This window comes from Cygnus atratus, chromosome Z, assembly GCF_013377495.2.
Source record: "Cygnus atratus isolate AKBS03 ecotype Queensland, Australia chromosome Z, CAtr_DNAZoo_HiC_assembly, whole genome shotgun sequence".
NCBI classification, from domain to species: domain Eukaryota; kingdom Metazoa; phylum Chordata; class Aves; order Anseriformes; family Anatidae; genus Cygnus; species Cygnus atratus.
Genome location: NC_066396.1, coordinates 705,715 through 731,062, shown reverse-complemented (window position 1 = coordinate 731,062; position 25,348 = coordinate 705,715). Strand labels below are relative to the sequence as shown.

At 42.9% G+C, this 25,348-nt stretch overlaps 1 protein-coding gene across 5 annotated transcripts in view; it reads left to right on the top strand.

Annotated features, from left to right (window-relative positions):
* The window catches only part of WDR7 (WD repeat domain 7), a 115,309-nt gene that overhangs the window by 43,041 nt on the left and 46,920 nt on the right, over positions 1-25,348 (top strand). For all 5 annotated transcript variants that reach the window (XM_035560005.2, XM_050716417.1, XM_035560012.2 and 2 more), the window contains exon 20: positions 14,291-14,512. In XM_035560005.2, coding sequence (XP_035415898.1) covers positions 14,291-14,512 — 222 coding nt within the window. The remainder of the gene's footprint in view (positions 1-14,290; positions 14,513-25,348) is intronic.

The following is a 25,348-nucleotide window of genomic DNA, read 5'->3' as shown; positions in this document are numbered from 1 at the left end:
AAAAAAAAAAAAAGGTTTAATTCAGATAATTTAAGCTTCACCTTGCCATCTTAAAATATGATGCAGTTTCTTTCTATAGTGGTCCTCTTAAGGCTAATATTTATTGATTTGACTGCACAAAGTAATACTAGTGTGCAATGGTCAACAGGTTTTTTTTCAATTCAAATTGGGATTCACCAAATGCTTTCATTTATCCAAAATAATTTTTTAAAAGGCTCACTTTCACATCAGTACTTTTAGAGATTAAAGAATTTTAATTTAGCTGGCTGAAAATATTTCAGTAACACACCGCAGTGCCTATTAAGCACTTAAAAACCTACAAGCAGGAGGTGTTTAGAAAATAGGGTCTATCTTCAAATGGATTGAAAAGCCATGCAAGAATTGGCTTCCAAAGTAGCAATAGCACGTACTGTTATCTTCAGTACCTAACAGGCTTGTCTGGGTAAGTAAAACTAGGGCGAATATTTTGCTTAAACAATTCGCGTGTGGACAAAAATATTTTTTGCTAATTGGGCATAAAATCCACTGACTTCGGTGATCAGAATTGGGCAATTCATCATGATGGCAAGTTGGCTTTTTTAAAAATTTATTTTATATTAAATATTTTGTAATTTTGTAATATTTAATCTATTTTGTAACCTAAATATAATTTATTTATACGCCCACTTACGTTCACAGCTGCACACACACGCGCTGCCCGAGCGGCAACGCGCGTCTCCAGCAGCAGAGGCGCCCCGGGGAGCAGTGCTGCTCCTCACGCTGGGGGGGCTGCTTTGAAAATACTCCCTTCCGTCATGAAACCAAAACGAGCCTCAGCCAAGCACGCTGTTACATATGACCTCTGCATTTTGCAGAGGCTGTTCCGATGTATTCTGATAATTCTAGCAGCTGCGGTGGTGTACGTGCAGAACGTTATATAGAAAATAAAAGCTCGGTTTTATACTGATAATGTTTGTCAGCTTGAAAGTTTAATCTTTCAAATCTTTCCCTTCAGTATTTCTAAATCTATTTTCTTGCATAATGATTAGTATTTTTAAGCAATAATTATCCGCTAACTAGTGAAATCAGAAACAAGAAATATTGCTAGGTTAAGCCATATTCTAAAGTTAAAATGGCCCTTGAATCAGTAACAATATTTGTCTGTATTGTCTTAATGATTCAGCAATGTATGACTATGATTTTTTGATTTATCTTTTATCTGAACACACCATCACTGCTGTTGAAATGCAGCAGGACATGCAGCGTATTTGCAGAAATGTTTAATTTCCAGCATTTTCCCATACTTTGAGTAACACTTATTTTACTCCCAGCATCTAGATATTCAGATGTTGGTAGCATCTAACTCCTTTAGATAGTTTTAATTCCCAGGCGAAGCATTATTTTTTGCTATAGAGCATTACAATTTTTAACTCAAAGGTGTGCACTGTAATGAAAGAAAAATATTTCAACTGTGTACTAGAAGTTGTGTACTGCTAAGTTATATACTGTGCTTTTTGTTGCTGTTGTTGTTATTTTTTTTCTTATTTTTGATATATTGTGTTTCTGGACTACTCTGGTGGTTTCTCTTCATTCTCTCCCCTCCTGTTGGAGCTGGACGTGGAAGCAGCAGCGACAGGTGCCACTGCCCATTGCTTCCCTCCCCTCAGCAGCCAGACCTCCACTGAAAATTTGGTGTGAAGTGGAGGTGCACAACAAATGAAACCATCTGCCATCCCCAACAAACAAGCCAGTGGCCCACTGTTCAGCACAATAAGGGTGCCAAAAGAGTCAGTCTCTGGATGAAGTTCCTGCTGGGTTGCTTTTAAGTAGGTTACACCAAACCTGAGCACCTTCTACAAACCCTGTCGCATACGTTTTTGCATCTCCAAAGCCCACCATAGAGAGATCAAAGAAGCTTTTAATTTGTGTTTAATAACTCGCTGGAAAACCATCTACCATATCGCACGCCGACTATTGTGTAAAACACCAGAAAAATTAGATTTTATCAGCTAAAACAAACTTTGTCCCTTTCAGATGCTAATTAAGAAAACAGAAAACACACACTCATCTCTCTCATTTGGTCTTTTCTGTTACAACTAAAAATGGAACGTGGATGCACAGATAGGAGTTATTTAACATGTGAGTGCTAATTTTTAATGGAGTTTGTGTGTGTAGTAACAGGAATTTTGAAGCACCTTGAGAAATGTATTTAATTGATGGGTAATTGTAAAGAAAATTAATCAAGAATCTAGTTTCCTACCATTTGTCGTTAGCTGTCTACAAGAAAGCATGAAATTGTAGTTAAAATATTTTTTAAAAACCAACACTTTATTTAATTGTAGGGAATGTAACTCATGTAGAAAGACAGGCTTTTTCAGCAGAGCTGCACGTCTTTGAAAAGACGTGGGCATCTGCCATTGAAGCAGATGTCACCAGTAAACGCCATTGAGAAATCTGTTCCCTGTAAGGGGGTTATGGGCTGGACATCTGTCGGAATGGCATATGTCAGTGCTGGGACAGTGCTACGTGTGTTCCTTAAGTGCTAACTCAGGAGAACTGCTCTGTTTGGGCTTTCGGGGTGGTTTCTCATTGCTGGAAGAAGTGTACAGCAGGGTATTTAAAAAGGTAACTTTTCATTTAATTGGGAATACTTCTTGGTATCCGTATCTGATAACACAACTTTATACTAAGCATCACACAGTGTAACTAACTAGCATCAGTCCTTGCACAGTCGTATTTCTTATGTGAAATTGGGAAGCATTCAGCATCACCGTGTGCATTATACATCAGTCCTTCGTAAAAATCAATCTGGGACTTGTCTGAAACTCCTTTGTCTGTTCCGGTGGCAGATGTCTTCTTCCAGCTCTGCGCAGTCTCCCTTTGTGCTGTAGTTACTTCAGAAAATTTCATTAACTTGGGAAAAGTTAGGTCTCAGTGTCTTAGTCAAACGTTTGTACCTTAATTGTGTTCTTCTGACTGCTCATCTTTTCTCAGTGGTATTAGCCAGAAATGCTTCAACTCGATGTTTTCGTTAATTTAATTGAAGACTTATGAGATATTATTACAGTCAAAAGAAAAATATTTAGAATAATCTGTTCAGTTGTAGAACTGGGGTTTTAAGGAGGCAGAGGTCATAAAAGCAAGCATTGGTGCCGACACCCAGCATTTCCAGAGACGCGCGTAGCGATGAGCAGTTCAGTCTCAGGCTTCCCTTGATCCACCTCAGGAAGTTTAAGCACCTACGGTGCTGGCAAGGTTTAAGTGTCTTGGGACAAGTTAGGTATAATCGTGGACCAAATACTTTAAGAAGCTGTTTTGCTGTTAACGTGTGTAGTGTCCATTGCTTCTAGCAGCATTTACCCGTGTAAGTTAACCATGTGTCTGTGGAAGACGGCTCCTGTGAGTGTAGCCTTAAGGACCCTAGGAATCAGGAATTTCCACGTGGGTATTGCTTTCCAAGAAGCTTGTGCTGGTTAGTATATGAATAATTTATTCGATGACCAAGATACCATTAAATAGAGTATACTACTTCTTTAATGTTTCCTTTAGTCTTGGAAGCCAATTCTGGCTGGGATTTGGAAAGCTTGGTGTTGTTTTATTTTAAGTTCACTGGGCTGTGTGTCCTGCTGTCACTGCCTGCAGTTTTATGCAACGAGTACGTCGTTTTTCGTCTGTAATCGTGTAAGTTAACTGCAGAATTTGTGTATGAGAGGTCATGTGTGAGAGAGAGGTCATGAAGACCTCCAGGGATGGGGACTCAGCCATTTCCCTGGGCAGCCTGTTCCAATGCAGCACAACCCTTCCAGTAAAGAAATTTCTCCTGGTATCCAACCTAAACCTCCCCTACCGCAACTTGAGGCCATTTCCCGTAGTCTTATCGCTGGGTGCTTGGGAGAAGAGCCCAATCCCCACCTTGCTACAGCCTCCTTTAAGGCGATGGTACAGTACAGTAAGGTCTCCCCTGAGCCTTCTTTTCTCCAGGCTGAACAACCCCAGCTCCCTCGGCCGCTCCCCCTAAGACTTGTTCTCCAGACCCTTCACCAGCTTCGCTGCCCTTCCAGAGGCCCCCACGTCATCACTTTAAAACGCACTTGCTGTGTACTGCTGTTGTGATTTTAATGCTCTATCACTTCCTCTGACCTATTTTCCTCCTCAGAAATAACAGGTTTTGTCTCAGCTCTAAGTAATTCAGTGTTGGAGTTTAAAACAAAGCAATGAAAAAAAAAAAACTTCTCTCTGTTATCACAGAAATAGCTACAGGCGTCCAGTAGCACAATAACCTACCTGCTGGGCAGAGAGTGCTGGCCAGCAAACAGCATCTGTAAGTCTGCGTGGTGTGCCAGGGTGGGATCCCACACGTCCCCACAAAAGCCCCTCTCCTTCACCTTCCTGCCCCAGGACAGCTTTGTCCTGAATTCCTTTTGCCCATCTTTCTTGCCCGTGGATGCTCTGGCTCTCTCCCCAGAAAACCCTTCTGGCCCCTCTCATTTCTTCGTGCTCGCTCCTCTCCACCAGCCGTGCACGAGTGGCAGTGCTTTTAAGAGCTTTTAAGTTCAGAAGACCCATTCCTGTTGGTGCTGTCTGATCTCTTTTTATTCTAAACAAAACGATTTTTCACGAAGATGGAGATCTGAAATGTGTAGCAGGTTTTTTGGAACATTTTTATAGTTGCTGTTCTTAAAGCATTTTTATACGCTTCTTCTGGACAGATAATTTTTCAAGCTAGTAATTCAGAACAGCACTTATCTAAGTAGCATACGGAAAACCCGACAGAAGTTTTAAACAAACAAACGAACAAAGCCCAAACACCCTAACAATAACTTGTATTGGAAATGGCTTGTTTTCACATTACAGCTCCCCAAACTAGAGCTGTCTGAAATGGTTCAAAACTAAAGCGTAATGTAAGCCATACCGAACTTTGCTACGAGATCACCGTTTCAGTAGTACTTTGTATATGCGAAAGCTTTAATTTTACCTACTTAAGCAAGAGAGAAAAAGAGTGGAGTTGGTCCTTTTCGTTCTTTTACCAGTCTGTGCACTTGGATAAATAAACAGATGATCTAAGATTCAATAGGCCAATAGCAGCATATAATAGCTATTCAGAGGCAATTAAACTGCCTTTTTTTCATGCCGGCATGTGAGCGTGCCCTTTCCCAACCTTCAACTTGATTTGTGGTGATTCAAAATTAACTTAAAAGTCTTGTTTGCTGACAGCTTAAAGCTTAATTGACTGAAAGCCAAATAGAGCGCGTTCCGCGCTCAGCCCTCGGCGAAGCCGTGCGCGCCGCAAGGCAGCAGCGGGGGCCCTGCGCCCGGCTCCGCACCGCCGGTGCTGTGCACGCGGGCTCTCGCCCACCACAGCGGGGGGCACGGAGCTGCTAGGGGGGCTGCAGGGGGCTGCCGGCCGTCCTGCCCTGCCGTGCCTCCCGCTGTGGGTGCTGGGGCTTCCCCCTTCCGAAGTGGGCAGGAATGGGAAAAGGAGAGCGACGCCTCCCTGCTCGCACTGATTGCAACGGATCCAGAGGTAAATTCTGTGGTTCCAGTGGGATCCGCACCAGTGTGACGGAATATTGCTCTAACGACTCTGCTGACAAACACAACAAATAAGTATTAAAACGTGCGTCACCCATAGGTGCAGAGGCAGATCTGAAAGGTGGCTGGGTGCCTTCAGCATCGTAGCAGGAACCACCTGGTGGGCAAGGGGTGTATGGTCCCGATACAGCCCCATACAGTGCATCACCAGCGCGTCCGTGTCGTGTTGGGGGCAGAATGCACAGTGAATTGCAACCCCTATCTCAGCCTCAACACCCTTTCTTTCTTATGCTTCTAAAAACCTTCCGTTTCCCTGAATATTTCTGTATATGTAATATTTTCTGTAGAGAAAAAGCTTGTTTTGTTTGGGAGTGGTGATGCCCAACACGACACGTTGTTCCTCTGCCGTGCTTACTGGGGGCAGGTTTGCTGCCCTCGCAGCTGAACGTTGTCCCCCCCTGTGGGGACAGATGCCAAGCATCACAGGAGGTGCCTCCAAAAATAAACACAAGAGTGGTTTTCTGTAGTTCAGAGTGATCAGTAAGTATGTATTCGATACATCTTCAGGATGTATTAAATCATTTCAAATTAAATAATGTCTTTAAGCACTGGGAATGTATTTTGATCTGTCAAAATCAGAAAGATCTTAAAAGCAAAGTACCTGAAATTGCCAGAGGTGATATAAGTGCATCACAAAAACATAATCGCACCTTACATGCTTTCTCCTGTAAATTCTTAAAGGTCCGCTCACATGAAAGTCAAATTTTAGTGTATGAAAGATAAAGAACATGGATTCTGATATTGCTCTATTTCTTATTGATTTCTTGGCAAATCATAGCTATCTAATTTTTTCTGCCTTCCTATTGATTTCCAATAGGAACAACGTCTTTTTCATAAAGCATCAGGAAAAGTTGCCATTCAGTTTCAAAATGACTATAATGTAAAATAGTTTTATGTTCCTTTCAATAAAATCATAATCATGCTTCAGAATGTGAAGCCCAGATTTTTATTGGCTTTATTGAAGTTTTACCTATGTCCACGCTTATCTGAAACTCAGGAATGGATTTCCTTAACTGACTCTCATTAACAGCTTATCGAAATCTTTTTTGGGGGAAAAAAAAGCCCACCTTATGTTTACATTTATCTGGCTTTAGTTACGTGCAAGCTAGTTACTCCTAATGCAAACATTAATAATACAATCTTGCTCTATTTTGTGATATTTGGGTTGCCTGATGGAATTGGGAATTCTGTATAATTTAATGGTAGAGTTATGTAAATAGTTGGAGTTGTCATACATTTATAAAGACAGAAGGTAAACATTACTGTGTAATTTTCATTCATTTCAAGACTGATGGGCTCGTGTACAAAATGTGCTTTTCTACATGTGGTAAGTACTTTGTGCAGCCGCCACTCCAGTCTATTGCAGTTTAGCAGCATTTTCTTCTGTGCCGTGCCATTCCTTTTATCGCTGAATATTTCAGTGTACTGCAGCCGTAGGAACACAAAATGGGTGAGGATGCCTCTCCTCACACTGCTAAGAGCAGAGGAAAAGAGTCAAAGACAAAATGGATTCTCTGCTGTTCAGAGGGGGGAGTATAGGACACTTCTCGTTCAGTGTCATTAGCTTTTATTTAAAGCACAGGTAATGCATCAAAACTTCCCTTCTTACTAGTGACGTTAAAATGATCGTGATCAAAATTTTGAACAGGTATCACAAACATTTAAGTGCTTTTATTTATGACTCATTTATTTAGATAGCAGCGCAGAGGGATACGGATTTCTGGAAACTGCAGCACAAATCTGCATTTAAAAATGGAAGTAATGAGGTCAGGGTCCAATTAATACTTCATAACTTATATTTGTGGTTTTCGGCTGTGATATGGAACAATCCAGTGTTGCTCTGGTAAATTTATTCCCCAGTTATTAAATACTTCAGGCTAGATGGCATTCAGTGGAATTAAATTAGTTGACGATGATGATTGCTTAGTTGAGCTTGTTGCTGAAAACGCATGCTGAGGAGTTCAGCTAATTGGTTTCCTTGCTTTTTGAAAGGAAATAAAAACATTTTCAGCACACGGCTCACAAAGCATTGATGAGAAAATGAAAGGTAAATGCTAAGAGATAATGGCTCAACTCTATGCCTATGTATTCAAAAAATGAAATTTGTTATTGCTTTACTTGCTGTCAGATAGTAAGTTTATTAAATGTTTTTTGTTTTTGTGATTACAGACGGAAAGGGACTGACTTCACAGCGTGTTACGGGCAGAAAGGGACTGACTACAGCAACTCCAGTAGTTGCAGTTAGATGAAATCAGTTTGTTACCAGTTTCCTATAGCCTCGTTTTAGAGTAATAATCGGCACTCGAGTCAATGTTTCCAAAAAAAAAAAAAGAAAAAGAAAGTTGCAGAGAGAACAAATAAAACTCTATAGCCGTATGAAAGTAATTAATAAAGATCATCTATCACTAGCCTATCTGAACACGTGAAGCACGCTGGCACTTGGGCAATGCCGTTCAGCTTTTCCAAGGTACGAAACATTTTTGGTAAATTCAAAGGGTATGAGTGAATAGGAAAATAACCATCTTACGCATTTTCCTTTTGGTTTCTTGCAAGATAAGGTCGAGTAAATTAAACGCTCGTTTGTGCAAGTTGTAGGACAGGCTTTGCACGTGGAATAGGCTTACCCGCCGTGGGCAGTGGTGTAAGAGTTGGGTTTTCGGCGAAGCCGTTGTTTGCAGGTGTGCTGGGACAAGGAATTGCATTGTTAAGGTGCGGTGTAAACATCCCTAAGTGCTAATGAGCACACGGCAGTCTGTACTAATGCTTAGCAGATACCGAACAGATTGAGGCGTTGAGCTTTTTAGGAAGAATGAATGATGGCTAATGATTATTTAATGACAGATCTCTGGACTGAAAGGCACTTAGCACTCAAAGTGTACTGCAAAGCCTATTTCTCAAAGCTTCCGACAGGTTTATTTGGTCTCACCTTGAGTAGAGCAGTGCTGTATTGATTTCATTGGGGTGGATTTAAACACACTATTGGCTTAAAATAGCACCACCTATGCAGAAGAAAATCAGCGCCTTAACCTTATGGTTGCCAGTAGCGGCTAGGTAGCGTTTTGGTTATAGGGTAACAGATTCCTGGCAGGTTTGCTTATCCTAAATACTATCATTTTTAATTAACATATACATTGCAATTTTTCAACATTTGTTATCCTCATATGCCATGTGGATACAGCGCAGGGATTTACACGTGGGTTCTGACCTCCGGGTACCTGTCCAGAGGTGGGCAGCGGACTCAGAGCCATGGGATTTCACATCGGCTCGTAAATGACTGAACAAAAAGTCATTTTTAATTCAAATTTTGTAAACCTTTTTTTTTGGGGGGGGGGGGGGGGTGGCGGGTGGCTGCAAGTCTTTTCTTAAAAATAAATAAAAATTTAAAATAAAAGTTCTATACTTATCTGATCAATGTTATTATTTACCATGGGAGGTTTTATCATTCTGTTCTCCTTCTTTCGAGGGTGCTGCAGCTGGCTAGCTGCGTAAAACCATGTTACTGGCACCACAAAGGGAATATGTTGTCAAAAAGCAAACCAGAAAAATGTCCTGGCTTTAATAATACAAAGCTGTGTGACTTACTGATATTTAATTATTAAACTTGTCTGTTGTAAGATGCCCTCTGAAATATTAGAAAAATAAAGTTTAAACACTTCCAGTTTTTACAGTAGTGACAATGCCCCATTATTTCAAATACTTTCCTGCAGACGTGAGAAGAAAATAACAAGACAGGCGTTATCAAATAAATCAGCACAGCCTGCCAGTAGGGAGGAGACCTTTTGGGGAGGGGAATCTTAAAAAAGAAAAAGGAAAAAAAAAGTGATTCAAGAGCAATTCGTTTGCGCATCCTTATCTAAACTTATTTTCAAGTGATGGTATCAAGTCTTCTTTCATTATCTAAACATACATATCTCTTTCTAAAATGCATGTACCTTATCAGTGAGAACAATAGAAAATGAGCAGAAATTTTCACAAGATACATTAGTTTCTTCTTCTGTGGCTTCCTTCCTTGTCTAATAGTTTGGTAGCAGATATAAAATGCAGGAAAAGATTGATTTAAAAATACTAATTGTTATGGAACCAAAACGCCTGTATTTCTGTTCTTGAGCAAATTTTATTGAAACTCTTCATTTCAACTGCATAAAGGTAATGCTGCAGTGTATTCTTCTGCTTTTAATCTTTTATAATTCTGGTCTCAATTATAGGAATAGTTAAAAAGTGATTACAAAATGCGTTATGTTTGTCTGAGCAAGCTACTGTGGGAATCCATGTTTGATTCCCCATCTCATCTGTACTTCCTGGAATAGCCCAACTGAAGTATTGGGAAGACAGCACAATGACGGTTATAGAAACGCTCAATAACCATAGGAGACGAACACTTGGAGGCAGCAATCACTGACAGTCTCGTTACCTTGCCCCTGCGCTGCCAGGGTCCTGCGTTGTGCTGAACTGGCACGGATCGACTGTCACAGTGGCAGTCAAGTTAAACATATAGATAATTGTAATGGAGGAGAACAAAAGTGAGTTTCGCAGGGTGAGGTTTTTGTCTGCACTCATGTACATTTCATAAATGCTTTGAAGATACGGAATTGCTTCAGGTAAAAAGAGGTAAGGGGCACAGCGTTAGGAAGGTGTGAATTTTCCGTATGTCCAGATGTAGAAATAAATTGCTCCAGAAGGGGGAGGAAAAAAAAGAAATTGTACTTTTGCCTCTTTTGTGTATGTGGCTGGCCCTGGCCCTGGCCCACTGCTTGCAGCTGGGAGTGTGGAGAGAAGCAGCAGGGCTGGGCCATGGGAAGACTCGAGGCGCCCTCACCCAGGTGGCCTTTGCAGCCTATGGGGTCCAAGAAGTTTCTCTTGCACGTTGCATTTACACCCCGATACCTTTTCCTATTCGCACCCAGTATCCTGAATTTCCAGCAGCGTGTTTAGCAAAGGCCACCTGCCCGTAAAGTAGCAGTGGGCACTGAGGCACGTTTAGTAGCGGGGTTGGTTGGTGGTTGTCTTTGTTGCCGTTAGTTTGTGGTTCGGGGGGGTTGGCTTGGTTTGGTTTGGTTGCAATTTCTGTTTCAGGTCGTGAGCAGAGACCGATGTAAATGTATTACTGTAAGAAAACAGCGCAGCTGGTGTGAAAAAACATGTAAAATTACTGGAAAGAAAATACCATGCAGTTGCACGGATTATTGTAGCTCTTGAAGGTTCCTTTATAATACTGGTATAGTGCGGAGCAGCTCTCACTAGCGTGCAGGATCCGAGCTCCCTACCTCATTTGGTACATTTACGGTCTTAGGCAAATTATTTTATTCACTTAGGTCCTTGTATTTCTGTCCTCTAAGGTTAAAGTCATCTGTGTTTTTTTCACTCCACCTCTTGTGTGTGTATACGTATGCGTGTGTATACCATATACACACACCATACAATACATATCTCATATATATACACACATACAGACGTGTGTACGTATATATACATATATACGTGCCCTTTAAGGGGCTTACTGCTGCCGAAGCTGGGCAGACCGTGGCTGTGGCACACCTCTGCTGTATTTGCGTTCCCATTTGTGGTGCCCGTAGCAGTGTAAGGGAGCGGGCCGGGGGCGCGATGCTGGTGGGGTCACGCTGCCCGAGGCCACCCCGCTGTGCTGAGGGCCACCACGGAGGCATCACACGTCCGTGGGGTGCGTGCGGGTTATCACAGCTCCCCGGGCTGTGGTACCTGCACAGAACCGGGCCGTCAGACACACAGCACCTGGTGGCATCCACCTCTCGTAAATCCGCCCTCGGCCTTCATTCAAATCCATTGATCCCTATTCCAGTTAAACCTGAGGAACTTAATTTGTCTTTTAAGCCTTTTATTGTAAGCCAGGATAAAATTAATTTTACCCAAGAACTATGCAAAGCCAATTAACGTGATCCTTAGAATTATTTAGTAAAGTGCTCCACACTGTTAAATTTACCCTGACCTCATGGCTTCACTCTCTGACTGCTTTTTAAATGAAGCAATCAATAGCTCACAGCCTTTTAAACAATTTAAACTTCGGAAACGCTTTACCTGTATTTTAAACCCTTTATAAAGATGCTTTGTTGCTTTGTGTTACCTTCCTCTAAGCAGGTGGGTAGGTTTAAGTCCCAAAAGCCGACGCGTTTTGAAATATTTAACGTGGTCATTTCGTCTGAAGGAAACCCGGATAAGCAAACCCACGGACACGATAGGTTTCTCTGCTCTGTGGTACTGGGAGCCTGCTATTTTTACAACTAAAATGTAGAGCGTTTTTGTCCTCTCACCAGCGCAGCCTCTGTTTTCCACATAGAGCTATTTGAGGTTATTAATTTTCTCCCTGTGATAGGGTGATCAACCGTCCTGTCAAGAAAATGGATCTCCGTGTCACCCTTTAGCATGATTAAATGGAGGCACGTCGCGGGGAGAAAATACCAAATTTTCATGAGACAAATGAAAGCGTAGAAGGGACTACTTTTATAGACGTTATTTCATTTGAAAATCTCCCAAATGGCTGTCAGTTTATTTGTAGGAAATCATTGCAATTAATTGTACGTTTCCGCTAGTAATTCAGAAAAAAGTAAAAAATATTTGTGGGTTTTTCCTTTTTTTTAAAAAAATTTCATTTGGAAGTTTTGGGGAGGAATGTTGTTGGGAGGGGACTGGCTGTGTTGGTTTTTGGTTTGTTGGCTTGGGTTTGGTTTTAGTTTCTTTTCTGTTGTTTTTTGTTGTTGTTTTGAGGTAGAAAACACCGTACTGCAGCAGTGAGCAGGATGAAGAGCATCCTATGCCAATGAAACACTCGAGGAATATTTCATAGCCCGTCCCGGCTCAGATTTATTGTTGGGTTAGCAAAGAGTATCTCACAGCAGATGCCCCCAAGTTTGTGATTTGCCCTTTGAAGAAGACACAGGGAAGTTGTGTCGAAGCAGGCCTAGGATGTAAAGGATGCTGCACGCCTGCCGCGGGGATGTACCAAAGGGTTAACTTCCTCCTGCTGTAACCAAAGGCAAGGGCAGGGGAGTGCCCCCGCCATTTAATTTCCTCCTGGAAGCAGCACATGTGGTCGCTCTTCCTTTCTTCCCCACCTCGGAGCCGTGGCCGTGGCGGCAGCGCCAGGGTCAGTGCCTTGCCTATTGATCAGCATCCCGCGGCCCTGCTCCAGCATCTGCTCCGCTGGCTGCGCCCCGCGCCTGCCGCAGCACGTCACCACAGAAATCCATAACCAGAGCTGTGCTCATCCAAGCAGGGCCAGAAACTAAATTAAACGGTATAAAACAATCTCGGATCAGGAGTTCGCACCGATTCATCTTGATCCGAGGCGTCACGGCGGGCTCGGCGCAGGCACCTGGGCTGGCCCCGCATCGCCCCGCGTGCAGATGTTGGGGGGCACCGCGTCCGCAGATGGCCGGTCGGATAAGTGATTGCGGAACAATTAGAACTGTTACACTTCTTGCTTTGTCTCCTGCAGCCCCTTTTCATCCTTCTTCCTCTGAAGGCAGTTACTATTGATTTCCCCCCCACCACCATTGTTAAGCTTTTAGTTGTTTTTCAGCTCCCCTTTGGCTGGCACGTTGCTGTCACAGCTGCAATGTTGCCTGAACTGGGATGGCCTTCTGATGCTGGTTCTCAAATTTGGTTAGTTCTTCTCATACATCGTGTTTCGTGTCCTCCCGAGCCCCGTGAATGTCGTTAGTGCAGACAGACGCAGCGCGACTCGCTGATTCGCCCTTCATTAATCTACAAGCCCGCTAGGTCTCGTTCAGTGCCAGGTGCTGCCTTCTGACTCCTCAGCAAAGGTTTAACAGCCGAGCACTGTAAGGAGGATTAAGACTTCATTATTTTCGTAGCATATATGGTGGGGCATTTCTGGGATAGTGTGAATTAGTAACATAGCTGAAAGTGAGCTGTACTTGTCAGACGAAAGGAATAATGTACTTCAGCCCAGTAAATTTCTCCCAAGATTTTGTTTCTTTATTCAGAAAAAAAAAAAACAAAACCACCATCTAGTTACTCTAATACAGCCCTGGCATTTTTAATTTCACTAACAACGTAGAATTTAGAGTTTTATTTAAAATGTATACTATGAGGTTTTTCCACCATTTATGAGAACGTTCATTAAAATACAAAATTCAGTGTACAAAAATACTAGGTCAGTTTAATGACATATACTGGTATGTTGGTATGTTAAAATGTAGTAAGAATTGGAATATGATGGTGTACCCTAACACAAAAGGATGCTTTTTTATAATAGAAGTATATTTTAAAAATCCATCTCATAAAATAAGTCAAAAGATTGATAGTCACCGAAATTCAATGTTAACGAGAAGCAAACCAAATACCACCTTTCACAAAGGCAGGTAAACACGGAATTCCCTGTGTTTCGTTTTTTGTTCTCCAGATGAACAAATAAAGCTCTCTGAAATGTTTTTTGTTGTTGTTCTTTTTACAGTGAGATTTTGGCAGTTTTTGAAGGGTAGGTGGCTTTGAGGCTGGCCATTGCAAACGCTGGTATTTAGACTTCTACTGTGCGATGTAGGTTTTGAGAAGTAAAATGGCATCATCTCTAGTGGCTGCAAATCCTGGTGAGGGAAGTAACAGTCTTGAAGGCGTTTTGGGTTAAATGGAAACCTCTTTTATTTTCTCTGGGAAACACGATGTTGGGAGTGTTAAGAACAGCCCTGCTATTTATTTTCCTCTTGCTTCTTTGTTTTCATTTTAGGTTGCCTGTCTGGTCTCCCGCAGATGAAGAAAATCTCTACCTCTTACGAAGAGCGCAGGAAGCAAGCTACTGCCATCGTCTTGCTGGGGGTGATCGGGGCAGAATTTGGAGCTGAAATTGAGCCTCCCAAACTCCTGACTCGGCCACGTAGCTCTAGTCAAATTCCTGAGGGATTTGGTTTAACTAGTGGTGGATCGAATTATTCCCTGGCGAGGCATACGTGTGAGTATCCTGGGTGCTCTTTTCCCTTGTTCTGGTGTTTCAGGGTGAGGGTGGGATGGTATAACTCAGTCATATACTTATGTTCCAGTACAAACCAAGTCATTAAAAATTTCCTTTCAGAGGACAAAATAGAGTAGAAATTTTGAACGTACAAATAAGCAGAGTCACAGTAAGAGGTCGCTAAGAAATTAGTGTGGGTAGAGGGAGCGGAGGTGTGGGGAGTGCCCAGGTGTGGGGTTTGCAGCGGTGCTGCTGGAGGGGGCACCGAGTGCTGCAGGAGCAGTCCTGCAGTCACTGCATTCACTCTTCTGCTGGCTGATCTTCATGTTCAGCACTTGGTAGCTCCTGCTCATAGTGGAGCTGTTCCTTCTGTAACTGAGCGCTGGCTCGGTTAGCTCACACACCGCACGTACTTTTTGGGAAGTGGATCAATAGGCATCGATAGGAAAACATACTTGGTGATGCCAAAAAAAAAGAGGGGGGAGGGCAAGATGTCTGGTTTAAAAGTCAGAAACAGATGAATTTAATGGAAAATGCTATATAAAATGTTACATTCTGGTCCCATGTGAAATGTGGTCCTGCAGTGCTACTGTAATTATCCTTGCAACAAACGGTAAGCATGATCTGATGTTATTAGATGGTTACATATCTGTGTATTGCCTATTTCATGTTAGCATTGCAAAATCTAATGGAAGCAGATGCAGCTTCAGTGCCCTGGATTCCTGCAATTATTTTGGCGAGGTTCCTGAGTATGCTGGTGTGCTTTTGTTATATGTGGAGTCTGACAAAAGTCCCTTCTGTTATCTCTGTAAGATCTCACTGCAGCACTACAGACTCACTGTCAGTATTGCTTGAAGAACAGTCAACTGTGTGGTTAGCTATGAAATAATCCCACAGCAGAGGATTTCTCCTCCTGCCCTGGTTCAGGCCTCACCTGATGCCCAAGTGCCTTTGAGAAAAAGTGAAAAACATAAATAGTAGAAAATGAGCGTATTGTCTCAGCTCAGAGCTATTCACAACTTCTTTTTCCCAGTGTTTTTGTTTATCTATTTGCTTGCTATTTTTGTTACGTTAGGCTTAGCAGAGCTGTAAGCTCCATCTTTGAACTCCTATTAATCATCATCTCAGAAACCCTGCACGACTGTCTGGCTGACTGACAGGTTGAAATTCAGTCTTTAATGTAGATGAAGCTTGACATGCTAAAATACTGTAAATTTAGATCCAGGCTATAAAGTAATATCTGAAATGGATGGAAAGCCAGAAGAAGATCAGAACGTTTTTGCCTGTGACGGTTTGGATTGTGAAAAGCAAGCGCTATATTGTTTGCTACTGAGACCCCCTTCACACCCAAAGCAAGTAATCCAGGCTGCAGGTATCACTCACATCTTCCTTTTAGGAGAATTCTTTATGCAAGAGAGTTGTTGCAACCCTGACAAAGTAAAGACTAATTGGAGGAAAAAATACAGGACGTGATGGGTTACACTTTTGGTTGATGATAGCATTAGCCGTGAACTTGATCATCTCCATCACATTTTACATACAACCCTTGCTATTATAGTGCTCAAGGAGAGGACGTTCAGTTGGAAAATTCATGAGGTCTCCTGTGGGCCTGACTCCCAACCCGCCTGTGCGAGGGCCTCTCACAAGGGGACGCAGTAGGCAAAGGCTTAAGGAAAAGGAGAGGTCACTTACCGGATAATGCTGTTCTCAGGACGTTTTTTCTTTCTGTAAGCATACTGCTTAAAAATCCATTCTAGTCCTTACTCCATGTATATAACGGCAGAAGGAATTACTTATAAAACTGAGCAGTTGTTCAAAAATTAAACATTTCTTGGACCAAGTGAAAACAAAGCTGCATGTATGCACTAGGACTTGCAGTTTTTCTTCGATTTGTCTTATTTTGACTTTAAGGCACCATACAGGTTATTTCTGTGTCTTCCAGTGACATAGAAAATATTCCTTGGCACGTCAAAACAGATAAAAAGAGTTGATAAGGTGAAGGCTGGTACCTTGTGAAAGGTGGCAGTAGGACGGCATGAAGCAGCAGACACTTACGTAAAGAAGTGACTGCTTTTCACCCACTTCGAGATGTTTGAATTCTCGGTAGCAGAGCACCATGCAGCACGTGCTGACGGACACCTGGTGCCGGATGGACGTCCTCCAACACGGAGTCGGCTGCCCTGTAACCGCTCACAAAACGAGCACAGCTTCGTTTCCCCTGCTCACAAGCAGGGGTGCTGGAGGGCTGGGTCTGCTGCAGCCTCCTGCTGCCCACCCCTGTGACAGCCTCTCCAGAAACCGGTTCGTATGATTCCTCTCCTCTGCTTTAGGCTGACTTTGTTAAGATGCGGTCATTTTTCAGTCAGTGTATTTCGTTATCATCTACTGAAATTGAGCGGGCCATCCGAAGCAATGAGAGAAATTGCATGTGTCCTAAAAGCACCGTATTTTCTATTTCAAAAGAACTTACCAAAATGAATTACTTCTTCATTTACACTGTTAATGTGTGCGTATTTTTTGCAGCGTAAGTTGCGCACGTTATGATTTACTATATTTAAGAAAATAGTAATTGTGACGATGCCTTTTTGAGGGAGTGGAATTCTGAAATCCATACAGTGACCTTGCCTGACATCCTGCATTAATCTCTGTTGACCTTACAAGTAGTTCATGAGATATTTAATTATAAAATGCCACCCAAAGAATTTCTCATTATAGATGCATCACATTGCACTTAAACTGCAGCTAATGCTGTGTTTATAAAGTTAATGGGCTGATAAATCTGAATGACTCTTCTGTCCTGAATATGAAAATCCTTGATTCTGTTGTTAATGCAGTGTATTTTTCAAAGCATCTGCCGTCAATATAGTTATTAATGATAAGCATTTTGCCCTTTAACTCAGTCAGTGTCATATGTGACAGCATGTTCACGGCGTTGAGTTATTTATATTGTTTTTGCAGGCTGTGTGTTCATGCTTCCTTCCTTCCAAAGCGAATTTTAGGGTTTCTGTGCTATAATCCACGGCAGTCTCTCCGGTTTCACTAAATTACTTAATCTGAAGCCAGCCAGCAGTTAGGTTCCTAACTCAGGCTCATGAAACCATTTTTTATTTTTGAATTATCATTTCCCCAATTCCTAGCAGCTGCCTTCCCGCCTGTTAGGCGGGAGAAGCAAGTGAAAATTCTAGATAGAAATAGAAGTACACGTCTCCATAATTGTACAGGGCCACACTATCTGTTGTAAAGGTGGTTTTTTGTTGTAGGGCCGTGTTGGTAAAACCTCCCATGTTTGAGCAGATACCTTTACACTGTTTAGCTGTGTCTCTGGAAGCTTTCAGCAAAACAATGAAGTCATTAGCCTAGCATGAAGAACAGATTTATTTTTCAAAGCAAGTGCAATTTTAACACCATTGGAAATTGATCACTCCTGTGTTCGAATCGTGGATCTGCCGTTAAGGGAGTAGCTTTTGTGGTGGGGTGTGCCTGCGTCGGCCTTCGGTGTCCTCTCTGAGGAAAATCTGTCAAACTTGAAAAAATTCTTAGATCTGTGGAAACTAGGTCGGGAGGGGTCTCAGAGATCATCGAGTTAATCTCCCTGCCACGATGTTTCTCCTAATCTTAAGCCGTTAAACCATGGAGACATGGGCTCCCGGGAAGTCTGCTTGGGCTGTGCTGGCCTCTCGTGTTAACCTGCACCCTGCAGCATGCCCTGGCTCCCAGCGCAGACCTGTGTTAACCCAGCAAGGTGCAGTTCAGTGGAAATGTTTTATTCTCCCGAACACACGTTTATGTACTTCTGTTACGGCTAAAGCTCTTCAAGAGCTGCTTTGAAATTGATACCCATTTTCCAGCAGGCATTTCTGTATCCAGAGGAGTGTTTTGCAGAAGTATACAGTTGTTTTCCCAGCACTCCAGTAAGCTCGGGGGATGTTTGCTTCCCACTGAGAAGCAGATACAAGAATGATTAGAGCTAATTTTAGTTCTGAATATAAAATCCTTCAGTGTGATACAGTTTTAAAATACTTAATACGTTCATACCACAAACCTTGGGGTACTTTTCCTTTGCTGTATGAGAACTTCAGTCCCAGAGCAGTTCTCTCCTCTACCAGGGGCGTGCCATCACACATGTTGACTCCAAAGCTCTGTTATATAGATGCCAATGAGACACATTAAGGTTGCCGAGACCCATTTTTCCATTTTCGTAAGATTGCTGCTAGGAGTTTCAGAAAGTTTTGCTGATACGTTTGAAAGCTAGGAATTTTGCATTCTGTTTGAGGCTATGGAGCCCTCTGTAGTAATCAAAAATCAGTCTGTACACACCTCTGTACTTAACTGTGCAGGCTTTATCCCCTGCAGCCTGTCCCTCCTAATCTCATGCCTCTCAACTCTCTGCACTCTGCTTGAATGGAAAGAGCTAGAGATTTACTGCATAAAAAATAAAAATTGAAAAGATTTTGTGCACTATCGAGGAAACAAATAGCAGTTTTCTTCTGGTGGTGCCACCACTTCTTTACATTGCCAGATACTTCCCTCTGTGAGCTTGTCTTCTCGGTTGTCGGAAGCATTCAGGTGTTGGACCTGAAAGTTGGTATTAGTTATGTTTAATTAGAATTCGTTTGGAAAACATCTTCTAAAATGACTTCATCATTTAGAAGAAGAGTAGAGAAAAAGATTTAAGTTTAGTTTGAAAAACCACATGGCAACTGCTCCACGAGTGCTGTAATTCCACGTTGCAGAGCAGGGGTTTGAGGTCCCTGGGGCATCACGATGTCCGGCTGGGCATCTCCTCGTGCCCTCCTGGAAGGGACGTCGCTCTCTCCAGACCTGTGCCTTGCTTCACACCGACCTGCTTGGTGGCTGCATTGCTAGAGCCACATCTTGGGGAAGCTGCTGGCTTCGAGGGGAGCAGGGCTCGGGTCTGGGGGGCAGCGCCGCGTCCTGCTGGTGCTGGGTCCCCGCGCAGCGCAGCAGCACCCGTGGGAGCAGAGCTTGGCTTGAAACCTCTTCTAATGTCTTTTGATCCGTGAGGTCTGTGTTGCGAAAATATTCAAATTTCCCCTCCAGACAACGAGGAAACAACCCTGGTGATGGCAACGTCGCTCCCCAGCAGTTGTGCTTGCCTATCGCAGAGCTGGCAGCAGCAATTAACGCAGACGAGCGGCCGCTCAGGATCATCACTTGCAGGAGCAATAAATCAGCCGAGCACCTGAACAGCAGCCTTTCAGGGCAAATTAAGCAAAGTGGCTCAGTAACTTAATTTAAAAACAAACCTAACAACAACAAAACACCCGCAACATGGTGATTAAAGCAAATAACTGATTTTATTGCTCGTCATGAGCAATTGCTATCAGCGCATGCCATATTCTTGGCTGTATTTTTATGTCATTTATGCAGGAAGATGCTCATGGATCCCGTGGTTGGTGGCATTATGCTGACTCTTTTGGATCTGTATGTTTCAATCAACACGCTCTGAAATTCATTACGAATCCAAGGTGCGGTGTGGTTTGGTTTTATTTTCCCTCAAGTTGTTGTGATTAGATCAGTGTCTCAAGCAAAATTTTGTCCCTGAAGGAAAAAAAAAATGGAAAAATGGTGGTTTATAAAAATCTATACCTTAGCCTTAGAGATAATATTTAGAAAAAATAGTCAATCCGTATGACAGAAAACAGTCAATCTTTGTGGCAGATATTATGCCCTAATTTAAATCTGTTGGTATTTTTTTGTTATTGACTTTAACAACAAAATCCAATCTGAAAAATTAAATTTACCTTTTTACCCAAATCCTGTAAGGGATGAATGATCTGAATTCTGTATTTTTAATCAGAGGTTTCTTTTTGCATAGCTAACGTATGCAGAAGGCCCTTTGCTGCAGGCCCCGTGGGAGCAGCCCCTTGCTGCAGGCCCCGTCTCGCCTCGGAGCCGCTTCCCGGAGCTCCTGGAGCCCCTCCTGGAGCCAGGGTGGGATGCTGGGAGCCGAGGGGAGCTCTGGGGGAAACCTCCCAGCCCTATGAGGTGTGCAGCCCCCGGTTCAGGCTCTTAGGGCTTCAAGCTGAGGCTGTGTTTTGAAGCCCTGAGGGAAATGTACGCGCAGGAAGCGGTTCAGAGAGCAGGATGCCTGCCCAAGTACATGTGATATCAGGCTAGCGGGATGTACCGCAATTAACCTGAACGTCTTTCGTTTCCCCACGTTTACAAGCAGTGAAGTTTGTGTTAAGAGACGCCGAACTGCTGCAGCGAGTCCCGTGTGTGTCCAGAGGAAGGCAAAGCTCCGGCTCCGGGGCTGGGTAACGAGAACCGAGAGAGGAGCGCTCACCTGTGCGCTGGGCCTGGCCAGTTCTGCGTGCTGCGGCTCATAATTGCGATAGATGCTTTCTGGCCACATAGCTTTGTGAGCGGGCGTATCATCGGAGACTCATTCTTCTCTCCCTGATGTGGGTGGTGAAGGGCCCTCTCTATTGGAATCTGATTCCCATTTCCATCTCGCACAAATAGCCTGGGCTGGGGGGCTGATGAAGGGCGCTGAGCACCACTGATGGCACGGCACGCAATAACCGTTTGTCGTACGATAGATCATGCGCAAAGTCTAGCTGGTTGTGCCGTGCCGGTCACCTGTGTTGGGAGAGCTGGTCTAATGGGAAGGGAAAGCAGCCTCTCCCCAGAGAGGGATCCCCAAAGCACTGCAGTTCCGGTTTTGCTATGTTTTATATGGCCGATACCTGCTTTTAAATTGTGGTTACGTTCAGAGACGCTGTTTGGCACAGCAGATAAGTTGTATTGAAATACTGCAGTGGGCTTTAACAACCAGCAAACAAGAGTGTGCTTGTGCATTAGGTTACATTACCCACATGCACTTTTACCAACTTAAAATCTGTATGTTTTGTATGTCAAGTGGGAAAACCAAAGTCACAAGTGCCTTTTGCTGTTCAGTGTCTGTGTTAAGAAGTAGTGCCCAAACGTTGTCAATCAATAGTGTGAATGTTTAAAAAGAGCACTTCAAAATAACTTTATGAACTGTTGCTTAATAAGCTGTGACGAGTCAATAAATCAGCCTGTGCTTGCCCTTGTAATGAGTGAGATGAAGGGAAACTCAGAAACTAATTTAATTCATCATACAAATTAACATTATTCCTTCATTAGGCTTGCAGATGCCAAGCCAAGCATCTCTACCTTAAAAGAAAAGGAGAGAATTTGGAGTTTCAGCATCTCACAGAGGTGTGTCCCAGAGCGATCCCAACCCCAGCGGGGCCGGGGGCGTCCCACCGCCCACAGCAGGGCCGTCGGGGCTGCCACGGTCAGCGTGCCGCTGTACAACACCCACGGGTATGGCACATCGCTGCAGGTAGGCTGTGTGGATATAGAGGGGCACCACCATGGTACAGAGGAGGTGCAGTTGCGATCCCCGACTCGTACAGGCTGTGGCATGGACTTCCCTTACTTCATTGGCATTGTGCATCTTCCACCATTGTGTTCAGATTAAAATAAATAGCATGGTTTAATGGTATTATGCAGGCAACAGGAATGAAAATAACAAGTTTCATACACAGTTAGCCAAGTCATGTTGGCTTTCTCCTTCCTGCTAGATTATAAACAAATACTGGATTAAAATTATAGTTTACTTTTTCTAGAGCACTGTAATATAATTTCATAGTTAGAGGAAGAAAGCATTTAAGCCAGCCTCGTTGGGTTCTCTCCATAAATTGAAACAAGTCTGATCTAAAACTCATTTACTGTCTTGGAACAGAATTGATCTTGCTTTCACATTTGATTCCCCCACTGCAGATTTTGAGAGGAAGAAAAATGGCATTGTTAGGTCAGTTTAACTAGGCCATAGTTAGACAGAAAGGACCGGGAAACCAGCTATTACAAACATTTTTCTTCTTTTTTCCTTTGTCTTCCTTCCTAAGGATTTATGTAAAATCTTAGAGGATTTTAATACAGCTTCGCGGCAGTGTTTGTGTGGCCCCACTTACAAGAGTTCCTTGAGGTCTATTCACGTGATGTAAAAGGCAGCATATATCAGTCTGCTTAATAGAAATGCTGTGAATTTACTACACCTAGAAATGGTTGTTCTGACCTATTAAACCTCTAAATTTTCAGAATTTACATAGATAATTAAAACAGAGGAAATATTCCCCTTACAATTGCATAATATTTCTGATGTTCTTAAGTCTTCAGAGTGAATAACGATACTTCCTTTCGGATCAGATAAATGAGGAAAAAAACCAAACACTTTTTTTTCTTTTATTGTAGGGGAAAAAGATCTTAACTGTCCAATAAAGCACCAAGGTATATAAGTGCTGCAGGAACAGCATTCAGCAAGGAAACGTTTAATTCTCAAAATCCTGAGAGGTTGTTGTAGATTTCCAGACAAATTTTGCTTCCTCTTGCATGCTGACCGAGGGCGGGAGGCCAGCTCGGGCACGTGAAGACAGAATCGGTCTGGCAGGGTGCTGCTCAGGTATTCCTCCTAACCATCTCTGCGGGTCTCCACTTAGCATTCTTTTAATGCATGTACACTTACAAACATTCACTTTTCTAAAATAAATGATAAAAGATGTAGCAAGACATCGTTATATTTAAAGGTACATTTTTGCTAATTTCGAGTTTTGCTCTATTATCAGATAACGTGAGCCTCAACCAACAGTCTGAATGTTCTGGCACAACACACGAGGATTGCCTTTCTGTAGTTGTCTTTCAAAATTGTGTGAGCTCCTGAGTAGATACGATAGAGGGGGCTGTACTTGAGCCCTCGGAAGAGCGAAGCCGAAAGTATGACAAGTGCGTGCTGGCCAGCGAGCCACGGGAGTGTTAATTGTTTCCTTTCCCTCTGAAAGGGCTCAGGCTGAGCTAGATGGGAGCTATTGATTTACTGTACAGTAAATGTCCTATTGTTCTCTGCCTGTCAGCCTGGCAGGTGGGTGCAGCTTGGGCCTTAACTGCAAAATTTGCCTTCATCGGGAATATTGAGGATTAATTTTGAGCCATGGCACGGTGCCTGAAACAGCACAGAGTGAGCAGTGAGACGCAGTAAAGCAGTCCTTGTGCGAGCGGGAGCTGCAGATATAAATCTCGCAGGTATCTTGTCTGATCTCCAGTACAAAATGGCTGCACAGCAAGTCAGGCTTTTTTAAATTCTCTCTCTCTCTTCTACGTGGGCATCGTCTCGGCAACATGGTGTAAAATGACAGCTGCACCCAGCATAGCTGCTCGTCTGCAGATGGGAATTCGTGCAGGGTTTTAGTAGCATCGTTCAGTCTGACGTGTAAGAGTTGGGGATGGTTTCTTTTCAGTCTCTTTGTTTTTCTCCTTGCATACAGGAGCAACACAAATGTAATTGTAAATTGTGTTTTTTTTCCTATGAATAAAATGCAGTCTGCATTATTGACATGCACAGGAGCTACCTAGCTTCTTAATAAACTGTAAGACCATACTTGTGAAAAGAGATTAAAAACAAACAACACCTACATATTCATGTCAGTTCTGAAATTACCGTAGAAGCTGAAGCCGTTGCACCTATTGCAAGAACGGAACATAAATGATTTGAAGAGATCATCAGGAAAAAAGAAGTCTCTTCTAGCATAAATTCAGTTGAAATTCAGTTGAAAAAATGAAACACATCAGAATTACATTTAAAGTAAAAAAGATACTGGAAATGTGCTCTGTAAAAATTAGGATATTTGTCGCTGAATGTGATCAAAACCTTTTTTTAAAAAAAATAATTCATGATTTTAACTTCAGAAATAATCTTCAAATAATGCAACTAGTTATATTTTAGTTTAGGCCAGAAAACATTCTCTGGTTTACACCTCTCTGAAAGATGACACAAGCTGTGCGATAGAAGTTCACTGCTCTAGGAGAAGGAAGGGACTGAGGGATATGGATTGTTAACCCAGATATCCAAACTTATTTCTCGCTTTCTGCTGGCATTTCACACAGGTATATGTCAAACCAGGGAAAAAACCTCATCCAGAAAAGGTGACAATGGGGTTTAATTTCTTGTAGAAAAACTGTGCCCACAGACAGGGGAAGAAAGGGAAGACTGAAAAATTCGTTAGAGCCATGATTCTTCACTTTTATTTTTTTTATGTAAAGTCCGAAAATATGACTTAACTTGTTTTGAATCTTTTCTGAGTCCATCATTTTTATTTAGTTGGAACTAGATCTTGTGGCAGATTATGAGAATGGGAATCAGAGTTATCAGTGTCTTGTTCGTGCCTGTGCTATTGATTTTCCTGAGCAAATTATTTAATTTTTTTAAAATCTATCTGCAAAATGAGGATAACAATGCTGACGGATGTAATATGTTTAAAGCTCTTGAGATCCAGCAAGGAAAGGCATTTTAGAAATTCAGACGGGTGCATGCCTTCAAAACAACTGGATATGCTTTAGCATTCGGGTCACGTTTTCATTAACAAAAATGACATAAGCAGGTAAGACTCAACCCTTTATTTTTGTGTTCAGGTAAATGCTGGGAAAAGTGGGCGGACTCCGAACTACGGCATTCTGCTTTCTGGAGGAGATAGCTCCGTGTGTGCTGCTTACGGGAGGGATGTTCCCGGTGAGGACACGTGGGAGGAGATCCGGAGCATGGGCAGATTTGCTTTCTCGAGCCTACATTTTGAAAGCACTTAATAATTAGGGCCAAAATGTCATCCCCTGCTAGCTGGGAGAACTCCAGTCTGGTTCTGGTCCCCATGTGAACCATCGGTGCCACCACAGCACCCTGGTGCCCCCCCAGCACGTCCCCGCGCTGGTCCCACGGTGGTGGCAGCGGTGGTGGCCCCTGCCTCGGGTGGGGAGCAGAGGGGCCCACGAGCGGCCCCCATCAGCAGGGCTCTT